Source organism: Rana temporaria, chromosome 1, assembly GCF_905171775.1.
Source record: "Rana temporaria chromosome 1, aRanTem1.1, whole genome shotgun sequence".
NCBI classification, from domain to species: domain Eukaryota; kingdom Metazoa; phylum Chordata; class Amphibia; order Anura; family Ranidae; genus Rana; species Rana temporaria.
In genome coordinates, this window is record NC_053489.1 from 442,007,023 (window position 1) to 442,023,791 (window position 16,769).

Consider the following 16,769-nt stretch of genomic DNA (forward strand, 5'->3'; position numbering starts at 1 on the left):
AAAACTGGACCTTGTTACCCTTACATTTTCAGGACAGTGCTCAGTACAAGATGAGCTTGATGTCAGCTACAATAAAATCTCACAGCAGAACTTTCTTAACAGAGGCCTCAGTAAATCAATGGGGTTCCTTGCCTTTAAGGACCAACCAGAGGAGGAGGAAGACTATTGCACATCCCCAGTTCCTAGCTCCAGATATGATGATCCTACAAGTGCTTATTATGCTTATAATGATTTCAGACCCACTCAGTTAGGGGGGAAACTTAGTGACCATTGTCAAAAGAAAAAAATTTGGGCATCATCTTTTGACTTAACATCTGTTACCAGCCAAGCCGCAGAGAAAGCCAGTTCTGCTGGGGACCCATATAGATTGCCTTGTTTTTCTGAAGCCCTAAATGGACGGACTATATCCATATCTAAACTAAAGGATCTCAGACAGTCAAGTGGAGCAGGGGATGCTTTAATGCAACAGAGGTTGGACCAAGCTAGACACGGACCAGATGTGCCAACGTCGGTCGCAATTTCAAGTGCCTTGGGCAGAATTAGAGAAAAACAGAAAAGACTTCAAGTATTGAGAGAAGCAATGAGCATAGAAGGTCAGTCTAATTGAATGTTGTCTTGTCCCCTTCAACAAAGTTTATGAAATTGTGTCAGTTGCTGAAACATGATAGAATTTTCATCAAAAAGCTTTTCATCCATTATATGCAACCAGTTGAGACTCCTGTGTATTTCTCTGCCAGTTGATCTTTTCACCCAATTACCAACTAATATCACATTTTATATTTTTGCTATTTTTTTTTTTGCATTGTAGAGCAAGGTGACATTGAAGTCCTGTTTCTTTAGCCTTAACTGAACTCTTGCCATTTTAAATTGCACTTATCCTTTCATCAGCACTCACAGAAGATTTTTTTTTTTTTATAATATTCCAGTAACTTGTTACTTGCTCTATAAATTCATTCCGTAGATTACTTTGTTCATTCAGATAGCACAAGTAACTATTTAATGAGAAAATAACTTTGCACAAACTCAGCTTTGACTTGCTTCATGAACAACATAACGGAAGGAAAGCAAGTGAAGATTTTTATCTGAAGAAAACAATGAAGATTTTGTAAACATGTGTATCTCATGAAATCTGACTCTAAATATTTTGGATGAATGTGACATATTACCATCTTGGCTTAATAATGGATTTGTTAACATAAACTAACCTCAGAACATCTGAAGCCTTCATTACTTGAATTGGATTGTCGTCATCAAGGCTGGATTGTAATTAATCTCACATTCTGCATGTTACCTAATTACCCTCCTCTAAATCTTCCTGTGTTTGCCGCATTACTAACCCATTTTCATTAACACCTGTAATCCTCCTAAAGGTGTTTTCTTCACAGTATATTCTGGTATAGAGGCCAGTCACGCTAGGAATTTTTTTTCAAAACAATACAAGTATAGCTAATTGGGTACACTAAGAGGGAATAATGTGGCAGGCAGATATCTTTACATTTTTATGTTCAAGGATTTTTTTACCAGATAGGTACTTACCAGACAGATAATTTGAAAGCACTTAAAACAATCTCTACAGTCAGGAAGAGAATCTTTTAATTCAAGATGTGTTTTCTTACGTGAGATTGAGGGGTCTGTGGCTAGTCTTTGTGGTGTTTTGTGGATTATTATGTGTTGGTTACTGTACACTATATGGTCAAAGGGTTATGTACATCTGACCATCCTACACTATACAAACTATTTGATGCGGTTATTTCCAGCAAAGGAGATTGTTAATGCTACAGGATACACTGAGATTTTAAAGGATGAGCCCCCTGATCACACCGGTGCAGATTTTTAAAGCCACACATCAGTGCAATTTGCACTGCCGATTTTATTGCGATTTCATTTAAATGAAGTGTATGCATGTCGCAATTGGTAAAGGACCTTTTTCATAATCGCTGTGACATGAGGCGCTGTGATATGAACAGTTCTATTGCCAGAAGTAGGGTGAGACAAGCCGCACCGGTGTTAATAGGGCCAGGTTCACCTTTTGGGACATGTTGCATGTTCAACCTGTATTTAGGGTTCAACAATGTAATGTGTAACTGCGGCCTCTTCCGCCTTCCCCAGTGACGGCAATTGGAGAACTTCTCCCAGCGCCTGCTGTCACTATTACAAATAGTGAAAATAACGCAGTCGTGCAGGGCTTCGCCCACATGGCCACGTCATTCATTCAGTTCTTCTGTGCATGCACAAACTACAAGTACCGTCATCCTTTGCGGCTGCTATCTTGTAGTTCTGAATGGACTGCGACGGTGCTGATGAACAGCCTCTTCACTCGCAAGCCCTGCAGTTTGTAAACTATGAGCCCATATTCAGGCATGGCCTGAAAGCTACAGGGCTTGTTTGCAGGGGTCTGGCATTGCACTCCTGATCCACTGATCATGGGTGCAATGCTTTCCAGGGTCCTTGGGGGGAAAATAATAAATGCACATATTTTTTTTTTCCTGCAAAAATGTGTGCACGATTCTACCATCAACACAGTACTGACAGGGGTATCCTCCTGCCGAGACATTGTATTCTCACGGGGGGGGGGGGGGACAGTGATTATTGCTAGTGGCTATAGCAGCTGCTATCGATAATTGTAAGTAAAATCCATCGCTTGATCAACTTGGTACATTTAGCCTACCCATACACGGTTCGAATCTGAATCAGCCGAGATTCAAACCATCTATGGCCGATCTAAGTTGGCAGACATGTAAAGCATGTACCTATAAATGTCTTTCTTGCCAACATTTTATCTTAAAGCGGGGGTTCACCCTTAGAGGGCACTTTTCCCCCTTAGATTCCTGCTCGTTATTACTAGGGGAATCGGCTATTTATTTAAAAATAGGTGCAGTACTTACCCGTTTACGAGACGCATCCTCTCCGTCGCTTCCGGGTATGGGCTTCGGGAATGGGCGTTCCTTCTTGATTGACAGGTTTCCGAGAGGCTTCCGACGGTCGCATCCATCGCGTCACGATTTTCCGAAAGAAGCCGAACGTCGGTGCGCAGGCGCAGTATAGAGCCGCACCGACGTTCGGCTTCTTTCGGCTACGAGTGACGCGATGGATGCGACCGTCGGAAGCCTCTCGGAAGACTGTCAATCAAGAAGGAACGCCCGCTCCCGAAGACCATACCCGGAAGCGACGGAAGAAGATGCAGCTCGAAAACGGGTAAGTACTGCACCTATTTTAATACAAATAGCCGATTCCCCTAGACCGAACGAGCAGGAATCTAGGGGAAGAAAAAAAATTTTTTTAGAAATGGGTGAACTCCCGCTTTAAGTCTAGTACACACGGGCCAAATGTCGGGTGGCATCGGCCGGTTAAACAGAAACTGACCGTCATTCTACCCATGTGTACTGCAGCTGTTCTGACGGTCATTCTCCCGGCATCTGTCGATGGGGCATTATCGAAAAAGGTTAGCTGATCGGCTCCCCCTGTCAGAATACAATAGCACAGCAGGGGAGATCACTGTGCTAACATCACATGGTTACTACAGCGACTCCTCTGGAGCTGTTTGGGTTTTTTTTTTTTTTTTTTTCGTTCAGCCCTACTAGTGTGTACTAGGCTTCAGTTGTGTAGGATCTGTATGTGGCAAAATGTAAATAGGACTTTTCAGTTGTCCTGCATTCTGAGTTGTCAAATTAACTTTGTTGTGTAGGAGTAGTTTGCTGCTACACCCTGATGAACCAGCTTCTTGTAAACTGGCAATCAGTACTTAAATGTTTATCTTGTATAATTGCTCACTTGCCTCCTGTATCTCTTAAAGCGGAGCTCCACCCTAAAGTGGAACTCACGCTGATCGGAACCCGCCCCCCCCTCCGGTGTCACATTTGACACCTTTCAGGAGGGAGGGGGGTGCAGATACCTGTCTTTGCACCCACTTCCGGCCACACAGTCTCGGGTTTTCTGCGAGCAGTTTTCTCCTTCCGTCCTCACCCCCCCCCCCCCCCCCCGTTCTGCTCTGGGAACACTCGGCTCCCAGAGCACAGCGGGAGCCAATCAGCGGTACAGCGCAACTCGCGCATGCGCCGTAGGGAACCGGGTAGTGAAGCCGGAGCGCTTCACTTCCTGGTTCCCTCACTGAGGATGGCGGGGGGAGCAGCAGAGAGACGAGCGATCGCTCGTCCATTGCTGCGGACGGCGCTGGACTCCAGGACAGGTAAGTGTCCTAATATTAAAAGTCAGCAGCTGCAGTATTTGTAGCTGCTGGCTTTTAATATTTTTTTTTTACTGGCACATCCGCTTTAAGTACGGTAAATAATTGTAATCTCTATTTAAAAGAGTGATCATCTTCAAAGGGAATATTAGTCTTATTTTGTTTGTGAAAATGACATGGTTACTGGACATGTGCCTTTATTACCTGCCCACTACAATGATCTTCTAACTGGTGTGTTTTTTCCACAAGAGTGCAAAGGAATCCATGTTGGATTTATTATTATACAGAATTTATAGAACGCCAACATATTTTGAGATAACTACATGACTACATATGAACACAAACTACAGTCAGATGATTGCCCATTGTGTGCCGTAATGCTGCAAGTTGCACATCTTATTGAGTTTTGCTTGTTTTTAGTAAATAAGCTTATAGCTAAAAATATATGATGAGAATGGGGGCAGTTCACTAGAGTTTATGGAATAAGGGGGTTACATTTGTAACTCCAGCTTAGATGTTCAATGACAAGCAGTGTTAAAAGTCAAACTTCAGTCAGAAATGTTTTACTTTCATTTAGTCAAAATGGGGGATAGGTTTAAACTTCATCAGCCTTTTATCACCTCTTTTGGTGAGATTACCCTTCACTTCCTGTTTTGGTGACTAGAGAAAAAAATTAAGGTAATCTCCATAATAGGAACATGGACATATACTCAGTGAAGTGACATGCCTCGGGTGATGCGCAGAAATGAAACAAATCCTCCTTCATAAGTTGTACCTGTTTATCTACCTTCCTCTCTTGTCTATAGCAGTTGAAAGTACACAGATGAAAGGCTAAAGCTCAGTTCCAGAAGGCAGGGGCAGGAATCGGACATCACACACTGCACAGCATAGAACAGGGAGCAGAGTGTAATGTGAGACCTGAGGGAATAGACACCACACACCCAGTCTCAAAGGGAAGGCTAGTATACATTACATTTTTTATTTAAGAGGGTTACAACCACTTTACATTAACAAACGTCAGCAGTGCTTTGTTTGGTATTTGGCTTTGTTTGGTATTTGTTTTAAAAGATTCCTCTAGCTTCTTGTTCCAGTCACCACACAGAAATGTAAGGGAAATCTCCCCAATCAGGTGACAGGTGGCAAAAAAACTTGGAAGAGGTTCTAACCTTTCCAAAAACTTTTAGTAACATAAAATACATTGGCTAGTGTTTGGGCTTCGTTTAATAAGAAAACAAAAACTAGTGATGTGAAAACCTACTTTTTTTTTTTATTCAAAAAGAGACATTTATAAAAATTAGTCATACAGAGTACATCGTCACATCAGGAAGTAAGTGCATGATCAGCCATAGAAGCAAATTCAATTACTGTACAGAAAAAATATTTCCATTTTAGTAGGAGCAACTTTTATGTTGTCTTATCAATATTCGCAATATATAAAAAGTGAAAACAAGAATAAACCTTTCTTTTTGTGTGCAGCATACAAAATGAGAGGGTAAACTAGTGCAAGTTGTTTATTGAAGTACCAAAGAATCTTGTCTAGTTGAGGTTAGGTCTCCCAATATACCCAGAAGGCATAATTTGGGGATTCAGGGCACTACAGAGCTCATAAGTTCATTGAGGTATTGGACAATATTGCTTCCTGTAATCACAAATGACCATGAAATCTTACAGCATATGATGAAGAGTGGTTTAGGTGACTAAAACCTAGTACACACAGCAGGTTGTACGAAAAAAACTGTCAGCACCAGTTGGAGCCGCTGTTCTAACTATGCGAATTAGTACAACGATTTCCCTTACTGAGCTGTTGTGTTCTGACAGGGGGACAGAACACACCAAGCACACCATTTTTCAAGCACACCATTACATTTATCGGTCGTTTTGCGTAATTTTCCCTATAGTCATGTTGCTGAAACAGTGTTTGTAATTGTCTGTTTTTGGTCTTTAACCGACTGTCATATGTGGGAGACCCTGTCCTTCAACTGTCCAATTTAATTTTCCACTTCAGACGCCTGGTTGTCCAATTTTCAGAAATCTTGTCTGATCAGGGAGAGTTTCACTCCCTATATTCTAGCTTTTGGCTTAGTCCACATGTGTTGAAAACAAGACCCACGGGCCGAATGCGGCCCTCCAAGCCTTGTCACGTGGTCCTCACACCAGGTTTGGAGACGCACATTGCTGGAGCTCTAGTCCTTCACCTCTGGCACTCTCTGCTCCAGATCCCCACTATTGTAAACACAGAAGTCTTTTGTGCTTACAAGGGCCAGCTTTGCTCTCAGAAACTAACAAATCCCTGCAAGCGCTCATGGCAGGGCATGGCGGGGACAGATCTCCAGAATTTGGGAGGGAGAATGATCTCCCTGCAAGGTGAGGCAGAGTGGCCTACATAGTGAGGTACTAGAATCGGGTCAGGTAGGAGAAAGAGATACGTAGAAGCTTTGGGAGGGAGGTGTTGGGGGTTCCACACTGTGCATAGTGCACCCCCAAACCCTGCACTCTGTACACAGCGCACCCCTAAACTTTGTACTGTGTACGTAATGTACTCCTGAACCCTGCTCTCTGTACATTATGCACCCCTGAACCCTGCACTCTGCATAACACACTCCTGAACGTTGCACACTGTATCATAAAGAGGGGGGGATTCTGGCGCTTGTGGTGATGTGATGCTTTAAGACCGTGGTAATTGTGGCTCTAATGGCACTTCTAAGTCAGTCTGTGTATCAAAAGGCAGGAAGAAGCAGCTAATCTCAGAGGGTGTCCATACCCTCTGTCAGCAAAACAGTACAAGGAAAAAGGAGGGTGGAGGCGCCAACTGTAATACTCCTAATGTTTCTAGATAATGTAAGTAGCTCGAAGGAGCTGTGACCCCCGAGCACGTAGCCTCTTACACTCCCCACCTCTTGTCTGACTGCCAGCCGTGCCGTGTGACGTCACTGCCGCTTTCGCGTTCCACACTGGACAGCGTGGAGCTTCCTGTATGCGATACCGCTGAGAAGCCAGGGAAACACCACCCGAGCCTGCAGACCGGCATCTACACACCTAAGGACACCCCCATCCTTGATGGACTACATCTCCAAGTGAACCTGTGAGTATATACATTATACTTACATTATCTAGAAACATTACAGTTGGCGCCTCCACCCCCCTCTTTCCTTGTACTGTGTTGCACACTGTATGTAGCACACCCCAGATACAACCAGCCCTTCGAGGGCAGCCATACTGCTAATTCGGCCCACAATGAAATTGAGTTTGACACCACTGGCTTAGTCTGACGATATAGCTTCAAATACTTTCTCTATTGTTCTGTTCCCACAAGAAGGCGAATGAAGGTATAACTGATAATAGCTGTGTGACTTCCTACCTTCGTATCCAAGCAGTGGGGCAGACCGGACCGGCAGATGCTCAGGTTAGATGGATCCAGACTTGGACATGAGGATGAAATCAACGTGTGTTTATTCAATCCAGATAAAGCAATAAACGGTGATACAATACTGTTCTGTAGTAGTGGTATCAATGCTGTCTTGTTGGTATCTATCCTGAGGCTAACTGCTGGTCAAAAACTGATGCCTTCTCAAGCCCAAAAAATGTGCAGTGTCTAGTCACACAGCCATGAGGCACTGTGATGGCTGCCCCCACGTGTTGAAGCCAGCCCAGCTTGAGTCCACGCCCCCCGAAGGAAAAAAACTTTATTAACAAGAACAGAGGCGTGCGGAATGCAAATTTTGGCCAGCAGATGGCGGCAGTACAAAAGATGCATGAAACATGGGGAAAGAAAGCTTGATAATGCAATGTACAAAACTATGAGGAGAACAGCACACTCCCCGTCTGAAATTTCCGTTAGGAGATTTCACTATGACGAATGTCCATAAAATATGATACAAACCTGTAATAAAGAACATGTGAAATGCAATAAACATAACATAGTGGGTTGGCTGACCCGTAGCAGGGTAGAACCATGAAGTTCAAGTTCAGTCCTTTTCATCCTTCAGGAATGTTCTCGATGGCTAATATTGGAATGAGTTTGTTAAAGGGGTGGTTCCCCCTAAAACAAATTTCTAACAATACATTCGTAAGACCCGTTACACTGCGGGTAGGCTGGCTTTTGTTTTGTTTTTTTAGTACATACCTCGATATCGCCGTTTCGTCCCTTGGCGGTGGGCGTTCCTAGTTGATTGACGTTCCTCCGACGGGCGCATACTGCGCGTCACGACTTTCCGACAGAAGCCGAACGTCATTGCGCAGGCGCCGTATAGAGTCGGCTCTATACGGCGCCTGCGCAGCGACGTTCGGCTTCTTTCGGAAAGTCGTGACGTCACGTATGTGCCCGTCGGAGGAACGTCAATCAACTAGGAACGCCCACCGCCAAGGGACGAAACGGCGATATCGAGGTATGTACTAAAAAAACAAAACAAAAGCCAGCCTACCCGCAGTGTAACGGATCTTACGAATGTATTGTTAGAAATTTGTTTTAGGGGGAACCACCCCTTTAATTGGTCTTGCAAACGTTTTAAGCTCACCCTTCCTGAAGATCTTCAACTCCACCTTTCGGACCTTGCCATCCTTGCTAGGAAAAACCCTTGTAATTGGTCCCATAGGTCAGGCGATCCTTTCGGTTTGTTGCTCCTTCATCAATACAAGGTCTCCTTTCAAGTTTGGTTCTTGATGTTGCCATTTTCTCCTTCCTTGAAGAATGTTGAGCTACTCTTTTCGCCATCTGTTCCAGAAGTAATCTGCCAGGTGTTGTACACATTTCCAGTGTTTTTGGTAGATATTCCCATGAGTAAATTTTCCACTAGGCGTAGAATATCTGGAGACAGTATGGCTGGTGTTTCAGGATCCATAGATACTGGCACAAGGGGTCTTGAATTGATAATAGCTGAAACTTCAGCAAGAAGAGTGACGAAAGTCTCGTGTGTAAGTCTTGAAGAGTTTACAATTATCAACATAGAATTTAAGATGTTGCGTGAGATCCGGATCATTCTCTCCCAGGAACCCCCCATGTGGGAACTATGAGGAGGATTAAAAATCCAGGTACAACCTTTCTCCGCCAACTGATCTTGGATATGCTTAGTGTCGATGTTCAGTTCTCTACAGGCTCCGATGAAGTAACTTCCCTGGTCTGACCTCAACTGTTTCACTGGTCCTCTGATGGCGAAGAACCGTCTTAAGGCATTGAGGCTGGATGTGTCCATAGATTCTATCGCCTCTATATAAACGGCTCGCACGCTCATGCAAGTAAATAGCACGGCCCAACGTTTACTGTTTGCATGACCGCCACAGGTTCTATGTGCGGACACCATCCATGGTCCAAAGACATCCAGGCCAGTGTAGGTGAAGGGCGGTTCTGTACATAGTCTATCCGCGGGCAAGTCGGCCGTTTGTTGGTGTAGCTGTCTTCCTCTGGCTTTACGACAGGGCACACAGTTATGCAGTAGTTGGGCTACACGTTTCCTCATTCCTATAATCCAAAGACCTGCAGACCTTAACTTGCCCTCAGTGATTTGTCTGCCCTGGTGTTTAGCCTTTTTGTGGTAATGTCGGATCAGCAACGTGGTGATGTTTGCCGGGAATAATGACAGGATTTTGCTCCACAACTCCTAGGTGGGCTTGATTCAAACGACCACCAACTCTGAGCAGGCCAAAACTGTCCATAATTGGGTTTAAGTTAGCAAGGTGACTTTTTATAGGAATCTGCTGTCTGTTGTTCAAGCACTTCCATTCTACGTTAAATTCCTCCTGCTGGACATGACGTATTATGAGAGACTCGCTATGAGAAATGTCCTCAGCAGAGAATGGTTTATGGCATACGTGCCAACCACGACAATCTTTATCTTCCTGAGTATTGTGATAACATCTGGCGATGTGCACTAACCTTGCAATGGTTCTGACAAGTCTCATCTAACTGGAGAAATGTTCAAACCGAGGACAGTCAAACCTGGAGGTCTGCCTTGTTTCAGTGACTAATGCGCTAACTTTGGTGCGGATTTCTGGATCATTATCCGGGTCCTGGATGCTGAAAACTTCTGTTCACATTTGTCTGCCCGTCCTAGCGGAAACTCTGGGCCTGTAAGCCAAGTCGATTTAGTAAAGGAACCCATAGAAGTAGGCCTGGTGGCGTGGTTGTTACGGAATATTTTATCCATAAAGGCGACAATGTGTTCTCTTATCTCAGGCTTGCTGTTCATGGTACGCTGAAGAGAGTTAAATCTGGATAGCGATTGCTCCCGATTGTCCGGGAGCCTTACCCTGGTGGTTCAGAAGGGTAATGGAGAAACCCAGTTATTGGTTTCGTCTTTAAAGAACTCACTGTCCATTATTTTGATTAACTCTCTTCTCTGTCTTCTACTGATAAGGCTACTTTATCGTCATCCTTGGTTGTGTGAAAGACTGATCTCCCCAATTCGTCAGCAAAGAGGGGAGAAATGTCAGGTGGTTGTATGAGGTCTGGAGACTTCTCCTTCACTTCATAGTGATGAGGACACGGCTTAATGCAAGTTGTGCGTCCATCTCCACGCACGTACGTTTTGAAGGAGTCGATTTTTGGTTGATCCAGGCATACATTTCCTATGACTACCCATCCCAGGTCCAGCCGCTGGGCATTTGGCGCGTAGTCAGGACCATTACACTGTTGGCGCACCTTGTGCACCCTTAGATTGTCTCTGCCAAGCAGGAGTAGAATCTCAGCATTGTTGTCCATAGGTAGGATAACGTTGGCTAGGTGCCCTAGGTGTGGTTGGTGAAATGTAGCTTCTGGGGTAGGAATCTCATCCCTATGGTTGAGTATTTGATCGCATTCAATCAGCGTTGGTAGGGGTATTTCTGTATTCCCACTGATGGGGGGGGGGGGGGGGAGCAATGAATCCTTGCACCCTCCTGCCGTTAGTGTCTATGCGGCCTGAGCAGGTGTTTAAGATGTAGGGTTCTGATGGTCCCTTAAACCCAAAGGCTTTGAGGAATTTAGGTCCTGCTAGGTCCAGTCCAGGAAACATTGCGGAGGTCTCCTGCGAGTTATCGCGGGATTTAGAAAGAAGCAAGTTCTTTCTAAATCCTGTGATAACTCACGGCAGACCTCCGCAATGTCTCCTGGGAACAAAGACAAAAGCTCCCAGGAGACATTGCGGCATCGACGGAATACCCGCACACTACCTGATGAATCCATAAACAGGAAGCGGCCAGTAACATAAAGGATTACTAAGGTTCGCCTGCCCCTGACAGTGACTCGAGCTGGGCATCGCCGCTTAGTGAAGGATTGGTTCGGGCGGCTCGGCTGCTCTTGGCTGCTCTAGTCCAGTAAAGGGAATGGAGTTCCTGCTGAGAAAAAAAGTGCAGGAACTCTGTTCCCACACGTTTCCGCAGGACTTGAGCCCTGGTATGACCAAGAGGAATGTTTGGATGAATTTGATCTGTGTGATCTAGTTTCTTGCAAATGGGAGATGCGGAGTTCCGCTTTATCTTTAGCAAGCAGCACCATGGTGTCTCTTTGTATGTCTATTGATTCTGCCTTGCTCAGTTCTGAAAGGGCTTCATCATTCATTTTTTTTAGAAAGGTTTTATACCTTGTGGACAGTCTCTTGTATCCTTCGTGAGCTGTGTTCAGCCGCCTGATGGCCACTTGTAAGCTTGTGGTATCGCCAAAGGATTTAAGTCCTGACATGAGTGAGGAAACTCGTTCCCATAACTCTTCCAGGTTATCATATAGCTCGTCTTTTGTGGTTTGATGGTTTTCCCTGACCTTTATTGTCGGTTTGAGGGAGCGTCTTGGTCGCACGACTTGGTCTGCTGAAAGTGTGGGTTCTGCTTCCTGTTCTTCGTAGTGATCGGTATCAGCATTAGCTTTGTTTCATCACTGGGGAACTGTGCAAGGTCCTTTTCGTCCATTTTTATTTAAGGTGCGCTGTCTCTAAGAAAAACTTTTGAATTGGGGGCTGAAAATTGCTGTGCGGCTGCGCTGAGGCACTCTGGCAAGGTTTCTCAGGTGTTTTTGAGTGATTCGCAGGGTTAGGTTAGAGAGGGACCCCACGTGCGTTAACAATTCTGCTATGCGAGCAAAGGTTGATATGGGATATAGAAAACGGCTTGATGAGTGGTGGAGGACTTCTAGGCGACAGTAAAGATACTGTGGACACGCGGTGCTTGCCCTTAGACTTGTGGAACATGCACTGTAGCCGGGCAGATTCGCTGCAGGTGGGCCTGTTGCAAGGGATATTCCTGAGTGTGGTAACTCTGAGGCAATCTGTGGCCGAGGTGTGGACATTAAGACTGTTCTGTTCCCACATGAAGGCAAATGAAGGTATAACTGATAATAGCTGTGTGACTTCCTACCTTCGTATCCAAGCAGTGGGGCAGACCGGACCGGCAGATAAGATGGATCCAGACTTAGACATGAGGATGAAATCAACGTGGGTTTATTCAATCCAGATAAAGCAATAAACGGTGATACAATACTGTTCTGTAGTAGTGTTATCAATTCTGTCTTGTTGGTATCTATCCTGATGCTGCGTACACACCATCACTTTTTGTGATGGGGAAAAAAAAAAAAAAAAATTTTAAAACGTCATTTAAAATGACCGTGTGTGGGGAAAACGTCGTTTTATGTCTTCTGAAAAACGACAAAAAAAAATTCGAACATGCTTAAATTTTTTGTGTCGTTTTTCAAAACGTTGTTTTTTGTGTCATTTAAAATGATAGTGTGTGGGCAAAACGACGTTTTTAAACCCGCGCATGCTCAGAAGCAAGTTATGAAGCGAGCTTCAATGGAAAAGAGTGCTGAACGTAACCGTGCTTTGCTAGAGCATTTTGAAAAAACGATGGTGTGTAGGCAATGTCGTTTTTTAAAAGTTTCAAAAACGTTGTTTTGTTTCATGATTTAAAACATCGTTTTATTTCATCACAAAAAACGACCGTGTGTACGCGGCATGAGGCTAACTGCTGGTCAAAAACTGATGCCTTCTCAAACCCAAAAAATGTGCAGTGTCTAGTCACACAGCCATGAGGCACTGTGATGGCTGCCCCCACGTGATGAAGTCCACGCCCCCCGAAGGAAAAAACGTTATTAACAAGAACAGAGGCGTGCGGCATGCAAATTCTGGGCAGCAGATGGCAGCAGTACAAAAGATGCATGAAAACAACATGGAGAAAGAAAGCTTGATAATGCAATGTACAAAACTATGAGAACAGCACATCTATTCCTAAATGTTCAGACTTGGGTAGTTGAGGCAGAATTACTGGTGCCTGCGTGTTCTATGCAGCAGAACTTTACTAGTCAGCTCACTACCTGTAGGGGTCCCTTCCAGGCAACATTGGGGAAAACGGTGCTTCAAAAGGGTGTCACATCGAGGAAAACTAAGTTTAGAGCAGATCCAACACAGTTAATTGTAGAATAGTGTAACGACAAAGCTGTCCCCTCATGCAGCCTACTCCATGCTCTCCTGGGCTACGCCTCTAAAAAAATAGAAAAAAAATAGGGGTGTGAGCCATCAGCCAGTTACAACTTTAAAAATGAAGGAATTTTAGAAAGTGCCAGAACCTCCAGTAAACCACAATTTAGTGAACATTGAGATGGTTATGGCTAAAAAAAAAAATTAGCAGCTCTTATCATTTGTGTATTTAGCGGTTTGCCCGGAGTATAGATTTATAGTATTCGGAGACACTAGATTCTGGTCACCTGATTCCTACAAATTTGCTTTCCACATTGCGCTAGAAACTTTATTTTTCTGTTGTTCAAATGACTTGACAATGTATCTTTTTTTGTTTTTTTTGTTCTGTTTTTCATATTAGTGGCTGTTTATTTTCTTTTGTTGAAGTAGTGTAATTTATAGTAGGGGTTAACACAAGTCTTTTTGCTCACTCTATTATTAGTTCAGTAGTAGGCTTAGTAAACTTTCACATTGAGAAGGGAGAAGTTCTTACTGCCCATCCTGCCTGGACTTGAATACAATGACTTGGATAATTAATGTTTTTGTAAAAGTTTATTCTGCTGTGATATAACCTACATGTGATTTTGCAATAGAACATAAATGAAAGCACCCTGGAGGATGTCACACAAGAAGGCTTTGAAATTTCGTTGGAATGGGTGATGATGTGTCAAAGATGATGATTTAACAATGGGCTTTAGTCATTATGGGCTGTAAAGTTAATTCAGGGTGTCTCCTGGAAAAAGTATGATCTCTTCATTAGGTATTCATTTTTGTTCATGTAGAACTGCACCTTGTATGAATAAATTCATTCTAGTTGTAGATGACCTGTAAAACAGATGGTTAGGTGTGCTTGGAAAACACAACTCCTATAAATAGTATGAAAATATCCACGCACTCTTTATAGTGTCAGAAAATGTAACTGCATTTTTCTGTACTTGACATAAACTGCAGTTCTACTTTTTATGGTTTATGCCTATTTATATTTCAACATCTGACACGTGTGTTTGCGCGAACATTCAAGTATGGGTTAAGAATGGTCCTTTTTTTTGGTACTCTGAGATTTTTGATTTGGTAGTGGTTTTTACTTTTATACCTGGTATATCCCATACCATTTGACTTGCGGGTGATGAAGCAACCCAGAGCAGCACATGGATCATAGAAATTCAATGAAGAGAAGTCCCAGGTGTAAAAAAGGAAAGGTAAGGACTTTTACAATTTTTTTTTTTTCTTTAAGTAACACGATTCCTAAAAAATATGTGAGCAAATGTTGCTTGTTGGGAATTTGTTTCCTCTCATTGCTGCTGAAGTCTAATAATGGAATTGTAGGGCAAGTGTGTAATTTTGGTAGCTTAATGTTTGTTTGGAACTGTGTTTGGATGTTCAAAGCCCCATGTTATTGCAAATTAGATATCGAAAAACATAGTGTATAAACCAGCAAACGGTTTGCCCAGGATGGCCTTATCCATAAGAGAGAGGGAGAGACAACTTTAAGCTTTATTATATTGTCGATTTTTCATTAACCAGTAATGGTACAAAGATGTAGTTCTTAGCAGATTGAATTCAAGTATGGTTCTGTTGTGCAAAACGATACTAAATGGATGCTGTTCTGCTGAAATAATTTTCTAAGTGTACATTAAACTGTGAGTAAGGAGGGAAATTGGTTGTGCATTTATAAATTGTCTGAAAAAAGTTGAAGTCTACTTAATATTCTGCAGTGGCGACCTCTTGTATATTAAATATGTATGTTATGTAAAAGAAAACTATAGTGTAACTCTAGTAAGTGCGTATTATGAGCTGTTATTGCCATGCAAGTCCTTTTTGATGTGACGTCTAGATTTAAATGTTCTGAGTGTATGTGTATGTGTGAGATATTATATATATATATATATTACACATTTATCTAGTATAGACATTCATAGGTTATCCATTCACGACTATACAAAGAGTGCATTGTTTTCAAAGAGTTGGCTAACTTGCATTTTGAGAAGGACAACTATTGTGTGACTTTGTAACACAGATATAAGAGCAAATATAATGTCATAAGAAAATATATAGTTGTCTTTGTTTACTTGTATAATTACAGTCTATATGTAGCACAGTAGAGCCTTCTTAAATATATCTGGATTTCTTCCATCCCTGATCCCCCAAAATAATTAGTTGAGCTGTCCAGCTTGGTATCATAGAGCTATTTATTTCCAATTGCATACAAGTCTTTCTTGTGCTGTTCATGCAATACTCAAATTTAGGCCAATTTCTGCTGTATCAGCTGACATTTAAGCTGTGGATGGCCCTTGTCAAAGGAGCTGGTTCAAAGATTCTTGACCAAACCGCACTTGCATTCCATCAGGTGCCAGCACTGTTCGGGTATTTAGAAGCCACTGGAGCAATGCGTGCTGAACACAATAAGTGGCAGATGACATTCTTTTATTCATGCTGCATAGCAGGGGTAGAGCAACTGATGAATTATTCTCATTCAGAGGTCTTACTGGCCGTTATCAGTCTATTGTATGGAAACCATGGTGTTTTTAAAGTAGAAGTTGTCTCATTGGAATCAAAGCCTTGGTTTCCATACATTTAAAGTGTTACTAAACCCAGGACCCTGTTTTCACTATATCTGGTCTCCCACAGTACACAGAACATGGAAATGCAATTCTTTTAGTAAATATATGCTGCTAAATTCCTTTTCTCATCAGCATTCCTTGTAACTTCTATCAGTGTCTAGTCAAAGTTTGTAGGAATTTTCATTCTCCCTCTGACTTTACCTGTGAGGCTGCAGGACCCCTGACCCTCTGTCTGCAAAATGCTGATTGGCCCTGTGCTGATCACATGCACCCTTCCAAGAAAGGAAAAAAAACTCTAGCAATACACACCAAACTTAGCATATGCAGAAGGCCCTCAAGGCTCTGTACTATCAGCAGATGGATTGGGAACAGTGGAAGAAGAGGGGGGATCAGAGCAGACTGAATCAAACAGTCTTTTTATACAATGCAGAAGATTAACCCCCAAGGTTTCACAGTGAGTATGACCAGCTTGCTTTACGGCATATGCAGACTGATTTTACTGTTGTGGGTTTAGTAACACTTTAAGACTCTGGTGTTTATTGGAGGCAATTGGCAAGTTTTGTTTAATAGTACGTCCCTATAGTTAAATGTTGATTGCCTAATTTTTGCCTG

At 43.0% G+C, this 16,769-nt stretch overlaps 1 protein-coding gene across 11 annotated transcripts in view; it reads left to right on the forward strand.

Moving 5' to 3' along the window:
• PTPN13 (protein tyrosine phosphatase non-receptor type 13) overlaps nucleotides 1-16,769 on the forward strand; it is a 350,570-nt gene that overhangs the window by 184,856 nt on the left and 148,945 nt on the right. For 10 of the 11 annotated variants that reach the window (XM_040326640.1, XM_040326643.1, XM_040326655.1 and 7 more), the window contains exon 7: nucleotides 33-593. The exons of the other annotated variant lie outside the window; for it this stretch is intronic. In XM_040326640.1, the coding sequence (XP_040182574.1) occupies nucleotides 33-593 (561 nt within the window). The remainder of the gene's footprint in view (nucleotides 1-32; nucleotides 594-16,769) is intronic. 11 annotated transcript variants of the gene reach the window in all.